Source organism: Palaemon carinicauda, chromosome 42 (genome assembly GCF_036898095.1).
Source record: "Palaemon carinicauda isolate YSFRI2023 chromosome 42, ASM3689809v2, whole genome shotgun sequence".
Taxonomy (NCBI): domain Eukaryota; kingdom Metazoa; phylum Arthropoda; class Malacostraca; order Decapoda; family Palaemonidae; genus Palaemon; species Palaemon carinicauda.
In genome coordinates, this window is record NC_090766.1 from 58,744,314 (window position 1) to 58,767,329 (window position 23,016).

The following is a 23,016-nucleotide window of genomic DNA, read 5'->3' on the forward strand; positions in this document are numbered from 1 at the left end:
ATAGATGCAATATATATGTATAGGAAATGTATGACTAGGAAAACCACATCACATTTTCCAAGATAAGAAATTCAGATAGTGTTTGGTTAAAGACTGCACCATCTTTATTATTGTCAGCAGCAGCTAAGCTTTGGTGGAAATCCTTTCCTTTCAAGAAGCATCACCCTTCTTGGCTTCCCCATGAACTGTAGTTCTATGAAGTACTACTTATTGTTCCAGATGGCTTACTCTAGAAGCTTCTATGGCGTGCAGTCTTGCCACTGGTTCTGCCTAAAAATTCCCCCTGGTGAGAAAAACGGCCTTTAAACGCTGTGGTACCGAAAACCATCAAAACATTCACCAAATTATCCAAATATATACTCACAAAATCTATACTTTTTATGTTAGTTTTAGTTCAAAATACAACACAGATCAACAGATATAAAAATATAGACTTTATATTATAGATATAAATCATATTTACATGCCAAAAAATAGTTTTTCAACCATGATAACTATGCGGAAATATTTTTCAATTCAGACAGAATAAAGAAAAAAAATCGGAAACTGTAAAGAAGGAGATCCCTCGGCAGATTTATTTTTCCGTCATTATCCCCATAATTGCGCATTTTGGCAACCCTGGGCGTCGTGCACTTCAAAGAAAACCAATTAGGAAGAGTACAAAAAAAAAAAAAAATCCTTATATGGAAATGTCAATTAGCTCCGCCAACGCACAGTTAAATGAACAGAAGAACGATGAAGGAACTAGATAGAAAGAAAGGGAGATTCAGTTCCCAAAGAAAGTTTCCCCCTCCAGTTCAAACAACGAACACCTACCGCCAAGATTTTGTCATATCAGTGACAAACAGAATCTTGTCCTTCCACCACGTCCTCGAGCCTCTATTAATATTATTATTATTATTATTATTATTACTTGCTAAGCTACAACCCTAGTTGGAAAAGCAGGATGCTATAAGCCCAGGGGCTCCAACAGGGAAAATAGCCTAGTGAGGAAAGGAAACAAGGAAAAATTAAATTTTTGAGAAGGGTAACAACATTTAAATTCATATCTCCTATATAAACTATAAAAACTTCAACAAAACATGGAGGAAGAGAAAGATGACAGGACAGCGTGCCCGAGTGTACCCTCAAGCAATAGAACTCTAACCCAAGGCAATGGAAGACCATGGTACAGAGTCTATGGTACTACCCAAGACTAGAGAACAATGGTTTGATTTTGGAGTATCCTTCTCCTAGAAGAGCTGCTTACCATGGCTAAAGAGTCTCTTCTACCCCAAACAAGAGGAAAGTGGCCACTGAACAAAGTTCAGTGCAGTAACCCCTTGAATGGGGAAGAATTGTTTGGTAATTTCAATGTTGTCAGGTGTATGAGGACAGAGGAGAATCTGTAAAGAATAGGCCAGACTATTCGGTGTATGTGTAGGCAAAGAGAAAGTGAACCGTAACCAGAGAGAAGGACCCAATGTAATACTATCTGGCCAGTCAAAGGACCCCATCACTCTCTAGCGGTAGTATCTCAACGGGTGGCTGGTGCCCTAGCCAACCTACTACCTACTAAATAATATGCTAACAACAGTTTAGCAACTGAAGATAACTCGCCTAAGTATTTTATATCTATTTCCTAGACTGTTCCCCCTTATCTTCAATACCTTTCAAGAATTCAAACCATTGTAAGTAAGTGAGGATACCGTAACGTGGTGAAAACTGTATTAGTCAATGCACCCATACTAGGTTGGTTCGCTGTGAGAGATCAGGAGAAAATCCCGCACCATCAGCAATCAACACTGGCCAGCGTGGTGATGAAAACTGGCCAAAATCCATACATGAATTAACATATCTGAGGATTTTGTCCTACAGTGGACTAGAAACAGCTGCATTTGTTGTTGTTGTAAGTAAATGAAAAACAACATTGATTTTCTCTATAAGGAAGTAGGCCTATATTGTTTTTCGTCTGTATATTATAAGCATTTCCCATACTCTAGTTGCTGTTGTCGATTCCTCTTTGTTCAGGTATTGAAAAGTACCGGTAAAGATTCTGAGATTTCCCTTACTCAGCTAAAGACAGTTTCTTCGCTGTCAGCAACCAGCAGAAAGGACAGATCTATTCAGTAGCCAGCAAAGATGACATTTCACTTCAATACCACATACTGCAAGTTTCATTAACGCCGTAAAAAAAAAAAAAAAAAAAAAAAAAAAAAGCCTCAACCCTAGACCCAATCCTCATATTTTTTTTTCGTATCATTATTGTTTTGGTTTCAAAACATAGGGTAAAATTTTCAAATATTTCAAGGCAATCTAAACGCAACTTTACTTTTACTTTTAGGGGTTTATTTCTCGCCCTCCATCAGACACTAAGAGTCTGTTCAGGCGGGCCTTGGTGTGTGAAAATAATTTCTTTCCAGTCAATATTTTGCTCTGTATCTTTTCAGTTATTCGCTAGCATTTGTATTCAGGCTTAATAGTTTTCAGATCACTATTATAACACTTTCCAAAGAGATAAGTCCAGGTTTTTCTTGAAAGCTGCCAAATTACATGTTCTGCATTATTTAATGTCAATCACGTTTTGCCGAGAGAGAGAGAGAGAGAGAGAGAGAGAGAGAGAGAGAGAGAGAGAGAGAGAGAGAGAGAGATTACGAATCTGATTGAAATTGTAAGTTGAAATTAGAAAAAAACAAATTAAAGAAAAAAATTATAAGTATATAAACACACACACACATATATAATATATATATATATATATATATATATATATATATATATATATATATATATATATATATATACAGGATATGTCCATACACAATGTATATGATGTATACATACAAACACACACACCACATATATATATATATATATATATATATATATATATATATATATATATATATATATATATATGTGTGTGTGTGTGTGTGTGTGTGTGTGTGTGTGTGTGTGTGTGTGTAAGTGAAGATACTGAACTCATAACGAAATAAATATGCATTACAAAAAGAAAAAAAAAAGCATACATGCCCAGCACATGTACAACTATCATGATTTACATAACACTTAATAAATCTATGTGGACGGTGACTCTGCTCTATTCTACAACCGAATAAGTGTCCCAAGTTCGACCGTGGAAGTCTGACAAGAAAAACCGTTACAGAGACGCTTACAAGACCCGGGAAAAATCAAATACGCTGAACGAGGAATTGCTTATTCGTTAATTATATCTAACAACTTTAATATAGATTTCTTTTTATCTTTTATTATGAAAATACAATTACATTTTCTTAACATACATCTTTTTTTTCCTTTTATAAAGAAATATTTCCTTAACAAATTATATTTTACATTTTTGTATATACATTATAACATCTAATATATGACAAAATTAAATTTTCATTTTATTATTTTTCTAAATGTTTTTAAGTTAGAAACAAACTGATTTGTGAAAATATTTTTAACATGATTCTTATATCTCTCGATATTGAAGCTGGAAGACAATTATAAGCTCTCCTTAATGAATATGATGTTCCAAACACTTATTTTGAACAAATTTCCAGATTTAAGACGAAAAATAATTCAGGAACAATCAGTTCATCCATACGAAACAAGAAATTCAAACTTAACTCTTCCTTTCATACGTATTAATAATAATAATAATAATAATAATATAATAATAATAATAATAATAATAATGTTTATTGGACAAAAAATATTTACATTCAAAGATTTACAAAAAGAAAAAAAGACTCAGTCCAAGCCCATGTGGAGCAGAGCTCTTCGGGCAATAATACAACAAAATAATATCATCAATTAAGTAAAAATAAAAAATAAAGTAAATATGGATATAGATATACAAAATGTACGCATACATATACATAATCATATGTATACAAATAGATACATATAAATGAGAATCTTAGCCTAAAAACAAATGGAAATGCATATTTATATGATAAGGAAAGATGGTATATGAAAGCTAATGGTATATACATTGAAAAAATTGTAGATATTAAGCAAAAAACTCAGTAAAAGAACTAGTTTTACAAATAAAAAAATATTCTAAACAATGAAACATACTTGCGTTGTGGTTAGGTAGGCAAGTATAAATATTTATTAATAAAGCTTAATACCCAGATAACAGGAGATTTGTATATGATTTCTTAAAAGACCGAACGCTAAGCAGTGCCTTTAGATAAGCGGGCAGAGTATTCCAAAGTTTAATACCTTGGTATAGATACGATTGCTCGCATCTATTAATACGTATGAAAGGGAGAGTTAAGTTTGAATTTCTTGTTCCATATGGATGAACTGATTGTTCCTGAATTATTTTTCGTCTTAAATCTGGAAATTTGTTCAAAATAAGTGTTTGGAACATCATATTCATTAAGGAGAGCTTATAATTGTCTTCCAGCTTCAATATCGAGAGAGAGACCGGAAAAGTGGCGATGTATGAGCTAAGTAATCACTGGAGCTTATGATTCTTACCAGTCTTTTTTGAATTACAATTAATGGTTGCAAGACATTTCTACTACTACTCCCCCACGCCGTATTGCAGTAATTTAGGTGAGGAGATACTAACGAGTGATACAATTGTTTTATAATATATAAGGGGAAATACTCTTTTAATCTATATACGATACCCATTACTTTGGCAATTTTATTAACTGTCATATTTACATGCTCACAGAAAGTTAGTTTATTATCAAGAATTATCCCTAAAAATTTACCACTGGACTTCTGATCCAGAGTGTGATTTCCTATAGAAACCCTTATGTTATCAGGAACTCTTCGTAGAGAAAAGATTATGAAGTATGTCTTTCTTTCATTTAAGGTTAACTTATTTGCTAGTAGCCAGTTTTTTACATGAGTTAAATCGTTGGTTAGTGTATCACAAAGGGAGTAGATATTTTTATGTCTAAAGTGAAGCGTAGTGTCATCGGCAAAGAGTATGGAGCTTAACCTACCTACTGATCGAGGTAGATCATTGATATAGGCGAGGAAAAATAACGGTCCTAGGACTGATCCCTGGGGAACACCTATTTTGACATCCATAACCTCTGAGAGATGGCCATCGAGGGTCACAAATTGTTTACGACTCGTTAAGTAGGATTTTAGTAAGAGTAATGCATTTCCACGTATTCCATAATGTTCGAGCTTTTTAAGCAGCACATCATGAGACACTGTGTCAAAGGCTTTACTCAAATCTAAAAAGACCGCACCAAGGTATTCATTTTTATTCATCGCATTGTAGATATTTTCAAGAAGGTCATTTACAGCATCACTTGTACTAACGCCACGCAGAAAGCCAAACTGACAGGAAGAAAAGATATTACATCTAGTAAAGAAAGAGTAGAGTCGATTGTACAATAATTTTTCAAAAATTTTATTCAATAAGGGAAGGCAACTTATTGGTCTATAGTTATTGGTCTATAGATGCGAGCAATCGTATCTATACCAAGGTATTAAACTTTGGAATACTCTGCCCGCTTATCTAAAGGCACTGCTTAGCGTTCGGTCTTTTAAGAAATCATATACAAATCTCCTGTTATCTGGGTATTAAGCTTTACTAATAAATAATTATACTTGCTTACCTAACCACAACGCAAGTATGTTTCATTGTTTAGAATATTTTTTTTATTTGTAAAACTAGTTCTTTTACTGAGTTTTTTGCTTAATATCTACAATTTTTTCAATGTATATACCATTAGCTTTCATATACCATCCTTCTTTATCATATAAATATGCATTTCCATTTGTTTTTAGGCTAAGATTCTCATTTATATGTATCTATTTGTATACATATGATTATGTATATGTATGCGTACATTTTGTATATCTATATCCATATTTACTTTATTTTTTATTTTTACTTAATTGATGATATTATTTTGCTGTATTATTGCCCGAAGAGCTCTGCTCCACATGGGCTTGGACTGAGTCTTTTTTTCTTTTTGTAAATCTTTGAATGTAAATATCTTTTGTCCAATAAACATTATTATCATTATTATTATTATTATTATTATTATTATTATTATTATATTGGCATTAAATGTATTTAACAGTTTAATCTTTATACACTTAATAATTCGCTGTTCAGCACTTATTCCCAATTGTCTTGCCATCCAGATACTTGAAATTAAATCTGCTATTATTACCATTGCTGTATTTTCATCTCTTTTTGAGTTAGCTTCTAAATCTAGTTTTATAATCCTTAACCTGTTATTAGTTTTCAATTTACAACATTTTCTAAGCAATTCGGATACCCAGGACAACAAATTCTTAACCAAAGGACAGAAATATACCAAATGCATATTAGTTTCTATGTATCCACAACCGCATTCCTTAACATCTTTTATTTTCATCATAACTAACCTATCATTCGTACTTAAAATTTCATGAACAAACTTAAACAAAATTTCTCTACTTTAATATAGATTCATTGTAACTACTTCAGGTAAGTCTGTCCTTTAGATATTATTTGAGAAAGGTTTTGTTTATAGTAATGTGCCAACCTCTCTCTCTCTCTCTCTCTCTCTCTCTCTCTCTCTCTCTCTCTCTCTCTCTCTCTCTCTCTCTCTCTCTCTCTCTCTATCGTTTACTTTCAATTTACATCAATATCAACAACAATAAACCAATTGCGGAAAAGAAACAGTTTAGAGTTATTAGAATGCAAAACAGTTCTCAAAGAGCATCTTGTTAACTGAAAAACAACAACCATTTCTCACCCGTATTCCAACAGAAGCACCGTGGGAGAGGGGTGGTATTTTCATAAAAGCAAAATCAAGTTAATCTGTCTGTCACAGGAGAGAGTGTGGGAATGTCGCAAACATTCGAGAGGGATTAGCGCCTGTGGGAGATTTAGAAGAACCAGAATATGGAACAGAATTGAAGGTTAGACTGAAGAGTTTCGACTATAGAAAAAGTAGGGTAGATGTGGCTAAGTTTCAACCATCTCGGCCTAGAGTCGGTCTTTGAGAGGTAAAGCTATCAGAGGAAAAGAAATATATATATATATATATATATATATATATATATATATATATATATATATATATATATATATATATATATATATATATATATATATATATATATATATATATATATATATGTTTGGGATAGAGCTTTTGGTAAACAGAACAAGATTAAGAAATGTAAAATGTCACTTTCTCTAGAAAGAAAAGTATTCAATCAGTTGGTCCTATTAGTATTAACCTATGTATCAGAAACTTTGAGCCTTATTAAAGCCTTAGAACATAAGCTAATTACAACGCAAGAGCTAGGGAGAAGAACAATGATGGCATTATGAATAATGATGGCATTAATGCCAAGAGACAGTTAAAGAGAGCATATTTTAACAATGAGAAAGAAAAATGGATGTGGACAGGACACTTAGTCTAATAAGAATGACAGATAATAGATGGACATTAAGAATAACAGAATGGGTCCTTAGAGATTGCAAAAGGACCAGGAGAAAGAGAAGACGATGGATTGATAAGCTAAAAAAAAAATTGCAGGTATAGCATCTTAATTTGTTGGACAGAAACTTACGGTCTATTAAATTTCTTATTCCTGATCTAGATGTTAACCTTTGGCACCGTCGTTCAATTAGTTCATTATGCATGTTGCATAAGATTTTTCATAACTCTGACCATCCTTTACATTCAAATCTTCCTGGACAATTCCATCCTGTTTCGTAATACTAGGCTGGCAGTTAATTCTAATAGCCAGGCCTTCTCCATCATGAGGCTCAATACTACACATGATTCTAGAAGTTTTATTCCAGCTGTGACCAAGTTGCGGAATGATCTTCCTAATCGGGTGGTTGAATCAGTAGAACTTCAAAAGTTCAAAGTTGGAGCAAATGTTTTTATGTTGACCAGGCTGACATTCTTTTTATAGTTTATATATGACATATCTGTTTTGACGTTGTTGCTGTTTTTAGAAAGATTTATTGTTAATTTGTTTTCATCATTTATCTATTTCCTTATTTCCTTTCCTTGCTGGGCTATTTTTCCCTATTGGGGCCCTTGGGCTTATAGCATCTTGCTTTTCCAACTAGGGTTGTAGCTTGGCTAATAATAATAATAATAATAAACAGACGTGAGTGGAAGGACATGTCTAAGGCCTATGTCCTGCCGTGGACTAGCAACGACTAATGATATATCATGTATAGGCCTATCATCATCAGCCGTTACTAGACACGTCCGTCCACTTGCATCTGATTATAGTCTTTCTGTTCCAGTCCACGCCCGCAAACTTACTTAGTTCGTCAATCCGTCGTCTTTTCTTCCTTCCCCGGCTCCTCTAACAATCTCTAGGGACCCATTCCATTATGCTTTATGTCCATCTATTGTCTGTCCTTCTCATTATATGTCCTCCCCATATCCATTTTTTTTTTTTTTTTTTTTTTTTTTTACATATTGTTAGACTATCCCCTACTTTAGTTTGCTCTCGTATCCATGTTGCTCTACTTCTGTCTCTCATGGTTAATTCCTTCATAATTCATATATGTATATACAGTATACACACACACACACACACACACATATATATATATATATATATATATATATATATATATATATATATATATATATATATATATATATATATATATATATATAATGTATGTATGTCTTTGTTTGTGCAATCTGAAACAACATTATTTAGGATGATTTTCTCACCGAAATAAAGTTAAACACCCCGAACACAAGAGTATTTCAGCATTTCACCCAATGAGTACCACCTCAGGGAACTACCGCTCCTTTACAGGTGTATACATCGAGAAGTATGATCCAAAAGTTCCGTTAATTTAATTGTCTGTTTGCTTATTGTCTACCATCGCGATGTAAAGGGAAAACATGTTATGGCGATCAGGTACAAACCAAGAAAATCGAAAGGGGACAACAGGCTCACAACAACTCGCATCCCTGCGGTGTGAACACAATCTTGGTAGCTCTCTCTCTCTCTCTCTCTCTCTCTCTCTCTCTCTCTCTCTCTCTCTCTCTCTCTCTCTCTCTCTCCGTTAAGAGAAGACCATCCACGTGGTGTTTCTGGTGGGAATAACTTTTATATCCTTTATTGTTAAATCTATATCATCAAAGTACTTAGAAAACAAGAAAGCTTTCAGTTTGCTCTCGGAAGCTTTAAACCTATGAGAGTGATATTAGACCGCTCTTGACCTATCAGTTATAATGAGCATAGGATTTACAAAGTATATTGTAATAAATCCCTAACAAAACTCAAAGTATGATTGTAAGTAGGTCAAGGACCGTGGCTCCTCAACATCCGGATCTCAGTATTGATAATGTTTCTTTTAACTTTGAATGACTTAAAATATTTGGTGTGATTCTCTACAGCAAATTTACTTTTGAGAAACACATTAGGTCTGTGTCTTCTTCAATTGCACAAAGAATTGGCTTATTGAGAAAATCTTACAAGATTTTTGGTGATCAATCTATTCTGAAGAAGTGTTTTATTTTTATATTTTTTTTTACCTTGTTTCGAGTATTGTTCTCCTGTTTGGTCTTCAGCTGCCAAAATCATCTTTATTTGTTGGCCAGGAACTTACGGTATATTAAATTTCTTATTCCTGATCTAGATATTAATCTCTGGCACCGTCGTTCAATTAGTTCATTATGCATGGTGCATAAGATTTTTTTTTATATATAATTCTGACCATCCTTTACATTCAGATCTTCCCGGACAGTCCCATCCTGTTCGTAATACAAGGTATGCAGTTGATTCCAATAGTCAGGCCTTCATCATGAGGCTCAATACTACACAGTACTCTAGAAGTTGTGACGGTGCCGAGAGAGAGGTTATGACTCAAAGGCAGGATGCAATCAACTGGGTGTTTATTAAAGAACACACTCCCTTATATACAAAATCTCAAAGCAACAAGAATTTTCATGTTCAAATATTGACAATGTTACAGAAGAGAAAAGTAGACATGAATTTTCATGTTCGTTTTAGTGCGAGGGAAGAGCGAAGATACAAGCATAATACATACAAAAGGAATTATGTACAATTGTGTGACACACGGTTGGTACATAGCTCCCCCCCCCTAAAAATGACATACTGTACAAGTTAAATAGGGCGCCCTGATCTAGAGAGGCGAACTGTAGGCGGGTCATCTGGCAGGAGATAAGCAGGTTTTAGACGATCAATGGAGACCCAGTCTTCCTTGCCACGAATGTTTAGTAGGAATGCTTTCGGACTGCGTCGGATCACAAGGAAAGGGCCCGTGTAAGGGGGCGTTAGTGGTGGCTTGCTAGTGTCGTTGCGCAGGAAGACGTGCGTTGCAGAGTGCAAGTCTGTTGGTATGTGATGCTTTGCTGGGGGCTTGTAAGTCTGGCGGCATGGAGTAAATTTTCCCACGACGTGACGTATGCGCTGGAGATCGTCGGAGGAGGTTTTAGAAGGAAAAAATTCGGCAGGGACGACCAACGGGTCGCCATACACCATTTCAGCTGCCGAGACGTCGAGGGCGTCTTTAGGAGTGGTCCTTAGTCCCAGGAGGACCCAGGGAAGCTGAGTAAACCAGTTGGAATCCTTGCAGCGGGACATCAAAGCTGCTTTGAGGGTGCGATGAAAACGTTCAACCATTCCATTGGCAGCGGGGTTGTAGGCCGTTGTCTGATGTAGGGTGATGCCCAGGAGATTTGCTAATGATGTCCACAATTGAGAGGTGAAAGTGGCTCCCCTGTCAGAAGTAATATGTTCAGGGATACCAAATCTTGCAATCCATCCAGAGAGTAAGGCAGATGTACATGAGGCGGACGTTGCAGTTTCCATGGGAATGGCTTCAGGCCAACGGGTGGAGCGGTCGATGATGGTAAACAGGTAACGATGTCCTTGTGATGTGGGTAGGGGGCCTACAACGTCGACGTGAATGTGTGCGAAACGACGCTGAGGTTGAGGAAAGGTCCCCACTCCTGAATCCGTGTGTCGATGTACTTTGGAAGTTTGGCAAGAAGTACAGGCGTGGACCCAATCCTTAGCATCCTTAGAAATGCCGTGCCAAATGAACTTTGCCTTCAGCAGCTGTGCAGTAGAACGGCACGAGGGATGTGAAAGGCCATGAATGAAATTAAACACCTGTCGGCGCATGGGAGCAGGAATCCAAGGTCGCGGTCTGCCAGTACTGACGTCACAGAGGAGGGTGGTGTTGGAGTCTTCGAGGGGAAAGTCTTCCCAACGGAGGGACGTGCAGGATGTCCTACATGCTTGATACTCTGGATCCTGTCGTTGGGCTTCAGCCAGGGCGTTGTAATCCAATCCCAGTTGAACGGCAGCCAACGTGTTTCTTGACAGGGCATCGGCAACGGGATTCATTTTCCCAGGGACGTATTGAAGGGTGCAATTGTATTCAGCCACGGCGGAGAGATGTCGGCGTTGCCGGGCGGACCAGGCATCAGACTGTCGAGTAAAGGCGTGCACCAGAGGCATGTGGTCTGTGCGAATGACGAAGGGCGTACCTTCTAAGAAATGGCGAAAGTGACGGACAGCCAAGTGCACCGCCAGCAATTCTCGATCGAAGGTAGAATAACCCGATTCTGCCTTGGACAGTTTTCTGCTGAAGAAGGCCAATGGGCGGGGCGAGCCGTTGACCACCTGCTCGAGTACTGCACCAATAGCGACGTCGCTGGCATCGGTGGAGAGAAGGAGAGGGGTATGTGGGATGGGAAAAGTGAGAGCCGCAGCAGTTGATAGGGCCTTCTTTGCATTGCAGAAGGCTGCATCCTGAAGGGGACCCCACTTCAGGTCCTTCGACTTGCCCTTGAGGGAGGCGTAGAGGGGAGCAAGAGTGGCGGCAATGGCTGGCAGAAAACGGTGATAATAGTTGATCATGCCCAAGAATTCCTGCAGAGCTTTGACGGTTGAGGGCACGGGGAAGTTCTGAACGGCTGCTACCTTCTCAGGGAGGGGTGGACACCTTCAGGAGTGATGCGGTGCCCTAAGAACGACACTTCGTTGGCGCCAAAGGTACACTTGTCGTACCGGACTACAAGGCCGTTTTGTTGCAGGCGGTCGAGCACGATGCGCAGGTGACGGAGGTGTTCCTCTTTTGAGGAGGAGAACACAAGTATGTCGTCCACATAACATACACAGAAAGGGAGGTCCCCAAAGATGCCATCCATGAGACGTTGAAACGTGGCCCCAGCATTACGAAGGCCAAAACAGGAGTAATTGAAGGTGTATGTACCAAACGGAGTGGTGATGGCAGTCTTGGGGATGTCTTCTGGGTTCATAGGCACCTGATAATACCCCTTCAGGAGATCGAGCGTAGAGAAAACCTTTGCTTTGTGCAGGTAGGAGGTCACGTCGGCAATGTTTGGGAGGGGGTAGTGATCCGGTTCTGTTTGCATGTTCAGGCGCCTGTAATCCCCGCACGGACGGAGGGAGCCGTCTTTCTTCAGAACGATGTGTAAGGGTGACGACCATGGGCTGGAGGCCTTTTGGCAAAGGCCCATTTCCTCCATTTCGGCGAACGTCTGTTTGGCGGCTGCCAATCGTTCCGGTGCCAGACGTCTGAATTTTGCGAAGATTGGGGGTCCCGTCGTCTTGATATGGTGATAAATACCGTGCTTGGCAGGAACCGTGGGCGTTTGGCGAATTTCTGGACGGAAAACTTCCGGGTACGACGTGAGGAGGTGGGCGTAGGCATCCGTGGGTGCGCTAATGTGGAGAGCGAGGTTAGAGGGGGCAGGTTGAAGAGGTGTCGACAAGTACGAGTCTGCGTTGACCAATCGTCGGTGGGCGACATTGACCAGAAGGTGGAAATGAGAGAGGAAATCCGCACCGAGGATTGGCATGGTGACGTCAGCAACGAGAAACTTCCAATTGAATTTACCGTTTCCGAACGATAATGTGATGTTCTCGTAACCGTAGGTGGGTATCGCAGATCCGTTGGCAGCTACCAAGCGGACGTCGGCAGATGTACACAGACTACGTTGTGTCTTAAAGAGTTTCCTTGGCAAAAGAGAACGACAAGCACCCGTGTCTACCAAAAATCGCACGCCCGTTCCTGCATCCTGTAAAAAGAAAAGATTAGAAACACGGGAGGCCACCGCCACGAGCAATGGCCTACTTACACGTTTTTTGGCCACTGACAATCCTCAGCACATTTCTTCGCAGTTGCCCCGAATCTGAAGTGGTAGTAGCAAAACTGCGGCGGATGGGAGGTAGTAAGTGGCTGTAGAAGTCGTTTGTTGGGGCGCGAGCGATGGGTGGGTGGTGGGCGGCTTTGTCTCTGCTTCGGCATGTCACGGTGTGGGCGTGTATGTCCTACGGCATTCATGTCAGCTTCAGTTGACGTTGAATAGGCATCCTCTTCGTCAGGGGTGGAGGCGTTGATGGAGGTCTTGAAGTGGCTGTCCATAAGGGCGTCGGCTATGGTCATCAGGTCCTTTATGGGTAAACTATCGACATCGGGTATGGCAGTGCGTATAGGTCCGGGTAAACGGCGTATCCAAAGGGCACGAAGTAGGTTCACCTCACGAGGAGAGCCGTCTGCGGCAGGTTGAAGGCGAGCGATACTGGTTATTTCCCTGAGGGCAAGCGAAGCCCTTTGGTCCCCCAACGGTTGTTGCGAGAGCTGAAAAAGCTTCGCTACACGGGCGGCTGGCGACGGGGAGTGCTGCTGCAGAAGGTATGTTTTGAGGGCGTCATACGCTATTGGCGTGTCTCCTTGGTCACAAAGCCAGTCGGATATTTCCGGGAAGGTGTCCTCGGGTATCGCCGTGAGAACATAATCTGCTTTGGTGGTTGAGCGAGTCACGCCGTTGATGCGAAACTGGACTTCTGCGCGCTGAAACCAAGCAAATGCCTCTCCGCTGGCGAACGGTGAAAGTTTCAATGGGGCGGCCGCAGCGCCAACTGCTGTAGTAGAGTCCGCCATAGTACCAACGATGGAGGGGCGAGGGAGGTGGGGGTGGAAGGCAGTGGGAGCGAGTCGACTTCCGGGGTCACCAATGTGACGGTGCCGAGAGAGAGAGGTTATGACTCCAAGGCAGGATGCAATCAACTGAGTGTTTACTAAAGAACAAACTCCCTTATATACAAATTCTCAAAGCAACAAAAATTTTCATGTTCAAATATTGACAATGTTACAGAGGAGAAAAGTAGACATGAATTTTCATGTTCGTTTTAGTGCGAGGGAAGAGCGAAGATACAAGCATAATACATACAAAAGGAATTATGTACAATTGTGTGACACACGGTTGGTACAAAGTTTTATTCCAGCTGTTACCAAGTTGTGGAATGATCTTCCTAATAGGGTAGTTGAATCAGCAGAACTTCAAAAGTTCAAACTCGCAGCAAATGTTTTTATGTTGAACAGGCTTACATAAGTCCTTTTATAGTTTATATATCAAATATCTGTTTTAATGTTAATGTTTTTAAAATGTTTTATTCTAATTTTTCATTACTTCTTATATCGTTTATTTCCTTTCCTCACTGGGCTATTTTTCCCTGTTGAAGCCCTTGGGCTTATATCATCTTGCTTTTCCAACTAGGGTTGAAGCTTAGATAATAATAATAATAATAATAATAATAATAATAATAATAATATCTATATCAATAATATCTGTTTTAATGGAGAGAGAGAGAGAGAGAGAGAGGGAGAGAGAGAGAGAGAGAGAGAGAGAGAGAGAGAGAGAGAGAGAGAGAGAGAGAGAGAGAGAGAGAGCGCTACCAAGATTGGGATGCAAGATTGTTCTGAGCCTGTTGTCCCTATGCCCATTCCTACGATGTCTAAGGGATAGACCAGACGCAGCACAAAATCTGTCCATAGCTGTTACGCCTTAGCAGAGGTTTGGTCCGTAAGGTTATTTCTTGCGTGTGTACACTGCGTGAGTTGCTTGATACTCTTTATAGTGTTTTTTTTTTTCGTGTACTTTCATCATCAAAATGCCGAAGCAGCAGTAAAAAAAAAAAACGTGAATTAGCTAGAGAAAGGATATTGGAAATATATAAAAGAAAAAAAGAAGATAGAAAAAAAGAAGATAGCAAGAAAGAAGAAAATGAAAATGTCGTGGTCCCAGCAGGCAGTAAGCCATGTCCACCGTCAGCCTTGCTGCCATCGACGCCGTCAGCCTCCCTCCTGCCCGCTGTTCCAATCCCTATAGATAATGAAGACGTTGACGACGATTTTAGTGAGTCTGACTGGAGACATGATGATGATGATTTCAAGCTGCATTCATCGGACGAAGAAGATGAAGAAAGTGAAGAGACAAGTGATGCGCAAGATGTGGATGTCCCTAATGATGTGAATGATGAATGGGTTTCTAAAAAGTCTCCTGTTGAAGTAAGAAAGTTATTGCTTAGTGAAATAAAAGAGGAGGAGCCGAAAGAATAGTCAGAGCAACAGCAATAAATTGAAAAAAAATGTTGCCAACTAAAAGTGACCCGATAACAATGATTCGTGAATCTGTTTTGCATGAGATGGTGTCTATCATTGGAAAGTGTAAGGAGAAGGGTTACGGTGGCAGTGGGATATCAGTTTTGAACAGAACGAATTTTGATTGTCATATAGAAATAATATGTGAACTTTGTGATAATATTATGTATTCAAAAAAGGCTGAGTCAGACAAAATACCCCATTCAGTAAAATCTGTGGCTACGAGAAATAATTCAGCAGTTGTATATAATTCATTAATTGATGGAACTGGACAGGCTGGTGTGAATAATTTGTGTTCTGTTTAGGCTTGAGTGCTATGGCGCAGAAAACTTATGAAAAACATAAAACTTACATTCAATCAGTTAGTAAGAGTAAATATCAGAAAATTCAGCAGAAAGTGGATAAGTGTATTTTTAATTACTACAAGAAATCTGGATTTTTTTCCAGACGAAGATGGCATTCTTGATGTTGAAGTGATTTTTGATGGAACATGGATGACCAGGGGTCACTCTTCCCTTATTGGAGCTGGCATTGTTGCTGAAGCCAACTTAGGCTTCATTCTTGATGCAGAAATTCTTTCCAAATACTGTAACTATTGTGACAGTACCCTAAAGGGAAAAAATTGACTAAAGAGGAATATGATAAAAAAGTAGAAGAACATAGAAAAAGTGGAAAATGTACGAAAAACTTTCATGAACAATCAGGGCAGATGGAAGCAGAGGCAGCGAAAGTTGTATGGGGCCGATCTCAGGAGAGAAAGATGCGATACACAGTGTTTGTCGGGGATGGGGATTCGAGCGCCTACAATTCCGTTGTAGAAATGAATAAAAAGAATGGACCTTATGGCAAAGATCACCCAGTCATCAAAGAAGAGTGCATAAATCATTTTTCAAAAAGACTTGATAAGAGGCTTCGCAATCTAAGAGAGAGGTATGTGGATAAGCGTATGACAAAGACCGGGAAACTTAGGTTTCATAAGTACCTAAGTGGAAAAGGTAAACTAAGTGCCCCCTCAATTCGTCAATTAGTCAGCCTCATGAGAGCGGCAATAAGAAGAGCAAGCAAATATAAAAGGCAGCACGCAGTAATTGAACTCCGGAACGACATCCAGGTCACTTTATTTCACGTCACCAGCACGGATGAAAACCCAGTGTGAAGGTCTGAACGATCCCCCGGTCTCAGAATTCTCCTTGATAATCTGCCCATGCGCAAACATTACCGTTTGCCAGTGCATACGAGGTTGATGTTTTATTTTCCTGTAATGTTAGCGTGCGCAGCTCAACATTACCGCTTGCCAGTACATACGAGCTTGATGATTAATTTTCATGCGAGCGAAGCGAGCTAATGGCGGAAAAGAACCATTATACAATGTCAAGGAGAATTCTGAGACCGGGGGATCGTTCAGACCGAACCATTATACAATGTCAAGGAGAATTCTGAGACCGGGGGATCGTTCAGACCGAACCATTATACAATGTCAAGGAGAATTCTGAGACCGGGGGATCGTTCAGACCGTCACACCGGACCACCACTTATGCCCAACGGGGAAAGACAGTTGGTGCTTCTATATGCAAGATGTAGCGAATGGTATAAAGCCACGCTCACACAGTAGAATGCGATTGAAGATAAATATACCGGATGATGTGAAAAGCCATATAAAAGAGATATATGAAAGCCTCACTACAGATGAGTTATTGTTGAAATGCATCAATGGAAGGACGCAGAACATCAACATAGCGTTCAATGCGAAATTATGGGCGAAATATCCAAAGGTCAAATTCCAGGGACTAAACAGAGTTATCGCTGGATTTGAAATTGCTGTAATGGAGCATAATGCTGGCTATGAAGAAAGTCACTTAGTAAAGAATATAATGGGGACACTTCCAGGTAATACAACTTCCATTTTTTTATATGCTAATAAAATGTTTATTGAAAGTATATTTGTTCATATTGTTAATAAGATTTCTCTATATCTTTGCAAGCATACACTCATGATATACACACGCCAAATCACCCATACATATACAAACACACATCCCAATAATCTTCTTCTTCTTCTTTGTCTACATCTTTTCCCACTTCTATGTTGGGTCGATGTTTCTGGTCAGCTTTCTCCATCCACCTCTGTCCCACACCTCATCACCGGTTAATCCCTTAGCACATCCCAATAATGATAATGATAATAATAATAGTAATACATATTTTCCTATTTTTCCAGGCAAAGCAGTAGACTGGAAAGAAGACAGAAGAAGAAGAAGTAGCGCACGAACTCCTTCCCAAAAAAGAAAGAAAAAATTACAATTAGCAAGGGACACAGGATATGAAGCAGGCAGCTTCTAGAATCTGGCGACAATGAGTGAGGTGGTGCCTCATGATACTGTACCAATCGTGTGTCACACGATCGTACATAAATTATTTTGTATATATTATGCTTGTATCTGCACTCTTCCCTCGCACTAAAAAGAACCACAATAAACATGTCTGCGTGTTTCCTCTCTAACATTGTCTGTCTCTCGAACATGAAAATTCCTGTTGCCTTGAGGTTTTGTATATAAAGGAGAGTGTTCTTTAATAAAGTTACTCAGTTGATTGCATCCTGCCTTTGAGTCATAACCTCTCTCTCGGCCGTCACAATACCCACCCTCTCCCTTTGGGGGCAGGGGGTTAATTCCACTTTTTTTTTAAAGTGGGGGGACCAGATACCATAGACGTATGCCATTAGAATAAAAAAATCTAGCTTGGGTAAGTTTTTATATTGATTCCTTGCTGTTTTCCAAACTGTTGGAACCTAGATATGTCTACTTTAGGTTCTAGAGCCTTTAAATATGCGGCCACGAGACTATATAATAAGCTCCCACGAAACATTCGAATGACTGAAGACATTAAGGCTTTCCAGAGGAAACTGAAGACTTTCTTTTTTTATGAATCTTTTGACAGTGACGATTTAACAGTAAATGAAGAAAATGAGACATGAAATGTTAAATACTCTGAACGAATAAGATAAAACCACAGTGGAGGTCCTGTAGGGAGTGGGGTTCCCCTGCTGTATGGGACCGGAAAAGCAGCCATCAAAGTAAGTAAGTAAGAATATCACTACTCAAACTTTAACACGCGATATCTCTAAAGTTTTTTCATTATATGGGTCGCTTTTGAAGCCAGAGGCTTTTTTATTTGTTGTCTGATTTTCAAAATTAAAAAACCATTGAAATTTTTGATAAATTTTACATCAAAAGAATTGTTTGAAATTTTAATTCAAGTTTTTGTTTTTCATGAATTAAAGATAATAAATAAACAAATCAAAAAAAGAAATAATTTTTACTGTTTTATAATCGTTGTCAATTCATTAGATAGAACAACTTCTGAGTAGTAATTGAGGTAGTTATTAAATTTTAGTTCAAAGGTAAAAGAACCTATAGGATTTAAAGCAATGCAAATGTAAATCGGTAAAATAAAAAAAAAATGACAGAAATTTCTGAAACTTCTTGTGGTAACTTTCCTTTATTATTTTTATTATTATTATTATTATTATTATTATTATTATTATTATTATTAGCCAAGCTAAAACCCTAGTTGGAAAAGCAAGATGCTATAAGCCCAAGGGCTCCAATAGGGAAAAATAGCCCAGTGAGGAAAGGAAATGAATAGATGATGAGAACAAATTAACAATAAGTCATTCTAAAAACAGGTGAGTTATAAATGGGTAGCAACACAGGCAATATTTCAGTGATTACACCCCAAGTGAGGCGGCTGTTTTAGCCATAACATGGCTAACACAAACACACACACACACACACATATATATATATATATATATATATATATATATATATATATATATATATGTTTATATATATATATATATATATATATATATATATATATATATATATATATATATATATATATATATATATATATATAAGATAATTACAACTCAAAGAGCTATGGAAAGAATTATGATGGGAATATCACAGAAGTAAAGCAAACTAAAGTAGATGATAGTCTAACAAAATGTAAAAAGCAGAAATGGACATGGGAAGGACATATAATAAGGACAGACAATAGATGGACATTAAGTATAACGGAATGGGTTCCTGGAGATTGTAAAGGAAGTCCACGCCCGCAAACTTTCTTAGATCGACAATTCATTGTCTTCTCTTCCTTCCCCGGCTTCTGTCACAATCTCTTATCGGGGGTTATAGTTCCGCTCAGACTCGTTAGCTCCTTTAATGTCTGCAACCTTACCATCCTTGTGAGCTAGGGAAGGGGGGTTTGGGGGAGCCTATTGATCTCTCTGCTGAGTCATCAGCAGCCATTGCCTGGCCCTCCCTGGTCCTAGCTTGGGTGGAGGGAGGGCTTGGGCTCTGATCACATCAGTCTATATGGCTTTGTCTTGCTTCATAGGGCAGTGTCATTGTCCCTTGCCTCTGCCATTCATGAGCAGCCTTTAAACCTGTCCATCCACTCACGTCTGTTTATGATCTTATTATGTCAGTCTATACCTGCAAATTTTCTTATCTCGCTAATCCATCGTTTTCTCCTTCCTCTGCTCCTTATACAATCTCTAAGGACCCATTCTGCTATTCTTAATGTCCATCTATTACCTGTCATTCTTATTAGATTAAGTGTCCTGCCCACATCCATTTCTCTTTCTTAATTGCTAGAATATGTTATAGATTCTAAGTTGCTCTTTTTCCATCGATCTTGAGTTACAACTAGTTTGTGTTCTAAGAATTCAGTGAGGCTTCAATATTCTGATGCATAGGTTAATACTGGCAGGACCAACTGATTGAATGCTTTTTATTTTTTTAGAGTAATTGACATTTTACTTTAATATCGTTTTTTTTACCAAACGTTCTCCATCTCAGGTTTATTCTTATATATATATATATATATATATATATATATATATATATATATATATATATATATATATATATATGAGTGTGAGTATAAATTTCTTTTCCTGTGATAGCTGTACCCAAGACCTATCTGTAGGTCTTGGTTGTACCTCTCAAAGGCCGAGATGTTTGAAACCTAGTCACATGTACCCTACTTTGTCTATATTGTAAACTCTTCAGTCTAACCTCTTCTGTTCCATATTCTGGTTCTTCTAAATCTCCCACAGGCGCTAATCCCTCTCGAATGTTTGCGACATTCCCACACTCTCTCCTGTGACAGACAGATTAACTTGATTTTGCTTTTATGAAAATACCACCCCTCTCCCACGGTGCTTCTGTTGGAATACGGGTGAGAAATGGATGTTGTTTTTCAGTTAACAAGATGCTCTTTGAGAACTGATTTGCATTCTAATAAGACTAAACTCTTTCTTTTACGTAATTGGTTTATTGTTGTTGATATTGATGTAAATTGAAAGTAAACGAGAGAGAGAGAGAGAGAGAGAGAGAGAGAGAGAGAGAGAGAGAGAGAGAGAGAGAGAGAGAGAGAGAGAGAGTTGGCACATTACTAGAAACAAAACCTTTCTCAAATAATATCTAAAAGACAGAGTTGCCTGAGGTAGTTAAAATGAATCTATTTTAAAGTGGTTTGATATAATTAACGAAGAAGCAATTCCTCGTTCAGCGTATTTGATTTTTCCCGGGTCGTGTAAGCGTCTCTGTAACGGTTTTCCTTGTCAGACTTCAACGCTCGTATTTGGGAGGCTGGGACATTTATTCGGTTGTAGAATAGACCACGATCTAGGTCTTAAAACGCACCGTCGACGTAAATTTACTTTTGAGAAACACATTAGGTCTGTGTCTTCTTCAATTGCACAAAGAATTGGCTTACTGAGAAAGTCTTACAAGATTTTTGGTGATCAATCTATTCTGAAGTGTTTTAATTTTTTTCTTTTTACCTTGTTTCGAGTATTGTTCTCCTGTTTGGTCTTCAGCTGCTGATTTTCTTCTTTATTTGTTGGCCAGGAACTTACGGTATATTAAATTTCTTATTCCTGCTCTAGATATAAATCTCTGATACCGTCGTTCAATTAGTTCATTATCTCTGTCACCGTCGTTAAATTAGTTCCTTATGCATGATGCATAAGATTTTTTTTTTTCTATAATTCTGACCATCCTTTACATTCAGATCTTCCCGGACAGTCCCATCCTGTTCGTAATACAAGATTGCAGTTGATTCTAATAGTCAGGCCTTCCCCATCATGAGGCTCATTACTACAGAGTATTCTAGAAGTTTTATTCCAGCTGTTACCAAGTTGTGGAATGATCTTCCTAACAGGGTAGTTGAATCATTAGAACTTTAAAAGTTCAAAGTTGCAGCAAATGTTTTTATGTTGAACAGGTTTACATAAGCCATTTTATGGTTTATATATCAAATATATATATACATATATATATATATATATATATATATATATATATATATATATACATATATATATATCTGAAACTTGGAGCCTTACTAAAACATGTGGTGGCTGATGTGGTAACGTCCCTGACTGGTGATCGCCACGCCAGAATGGGGTTCGAGGCTCGCTCAAACTCGTTAGTTTCTTTGGTCGCTGCAACCTCACCACTCTTGTGACATAAGGATGGGAGGTTTGGGGGAGCCTGTGCGTTTATCTGCTGAGTCATCAGCAGCCATTACCTGACCCTCCTTGGTTTTAGCTTGGGTGGAGAGGGGGCTTGGGCGCTGATGATATGTATATATGTGGTCAGTCTCTAGGGCATTGTTCTGTTCAATGGGGCAATGTCACTGTCCCTTGCCTCTGATATTCATGAGTGGCCTTTAAACCTTTGAATCTTTAAACATCAGCTGGTTATAGCTCAAAGAGCTATGGAAAAAATAATGATGGGAATAACACGAGACAAAAATAAAAAAAGCAACATGGATACGAGAGCAAACTCAATTATAGTCCATTTCTTTTAGCGAGTCATATTTGCACCGACTCGCAGGGGTGCCCTTTTAGCTGGGAAAAGTTTCCTGATCGCTGATTGGTTGGACAAGATAATTCTAACCAATCAGCGACCAGGAAACTTTTCCGAGCTAAAAGGGCACCGTAGCGAGTCGGTGCAAATATGACTCGCTAAAAGAAATGGACTATAGACGATATTCTAACATGTAAGAAAAAATAATGGACATGGACAATATAATGAGAATGACAGATGATAGATGGGCATTAAAATTAAGAGAATGGGTCCCTAGAGATTGCAAACAAAACACGGGAAGAAGGAGAAGACGATGGATTGACGAACCAAGAAAGCTTGCAGGTGCGGACTGGGATAGAAAGAGCATAAACAGACGCATACACACAATATATATATGTATATATATATATATATATATATATATATATATATATATATATATATATATATATATAAATGTATATATATATAAATGTGTATATATATATATATATATATATATATATATATATATATATATATATACTGTATACATGTCTGTGTGTATAATATACATACACATAGTTTGTATATATGTATCCGTTTGTCAATTTGGTTTCAGATGCTGCATACTAACTTCGGAGTTAAATAGACCTTGCGATCCACATTAATCTCGGTGCTGACGTGTGTTATCCACGAATAAGCCAGAAAGCTATTTAAATCGATTGAGCGTGAACGAAATACTAACTAAACTTC

General features: G+C 38.3%; 1 protein-coding gene across 1 annotated transcript in view; it reads left to right on the forward strand.

Moving 5' to 3' along the window:
* The first annotated feature begins 16,962 nt into the window (after positions 1-16,962).
* The window catches only part of LOC137633177 (RNA-binding protein MEX3B-like), a 92,877-nt gene continuing 86,823 nt past the window's right edge, over positions 16,963-23,016 (forward strand). Inside the window, exon 1 of the mRNA XM_068365334.1 lies at positions 16,963-17,281. Coding sequence (XP_068221435.1) covers positions 16,963-17,281 — 319 coding nt within the window. The remainder of the gene's footprint in view (positions 17,282-23,016) is intronic.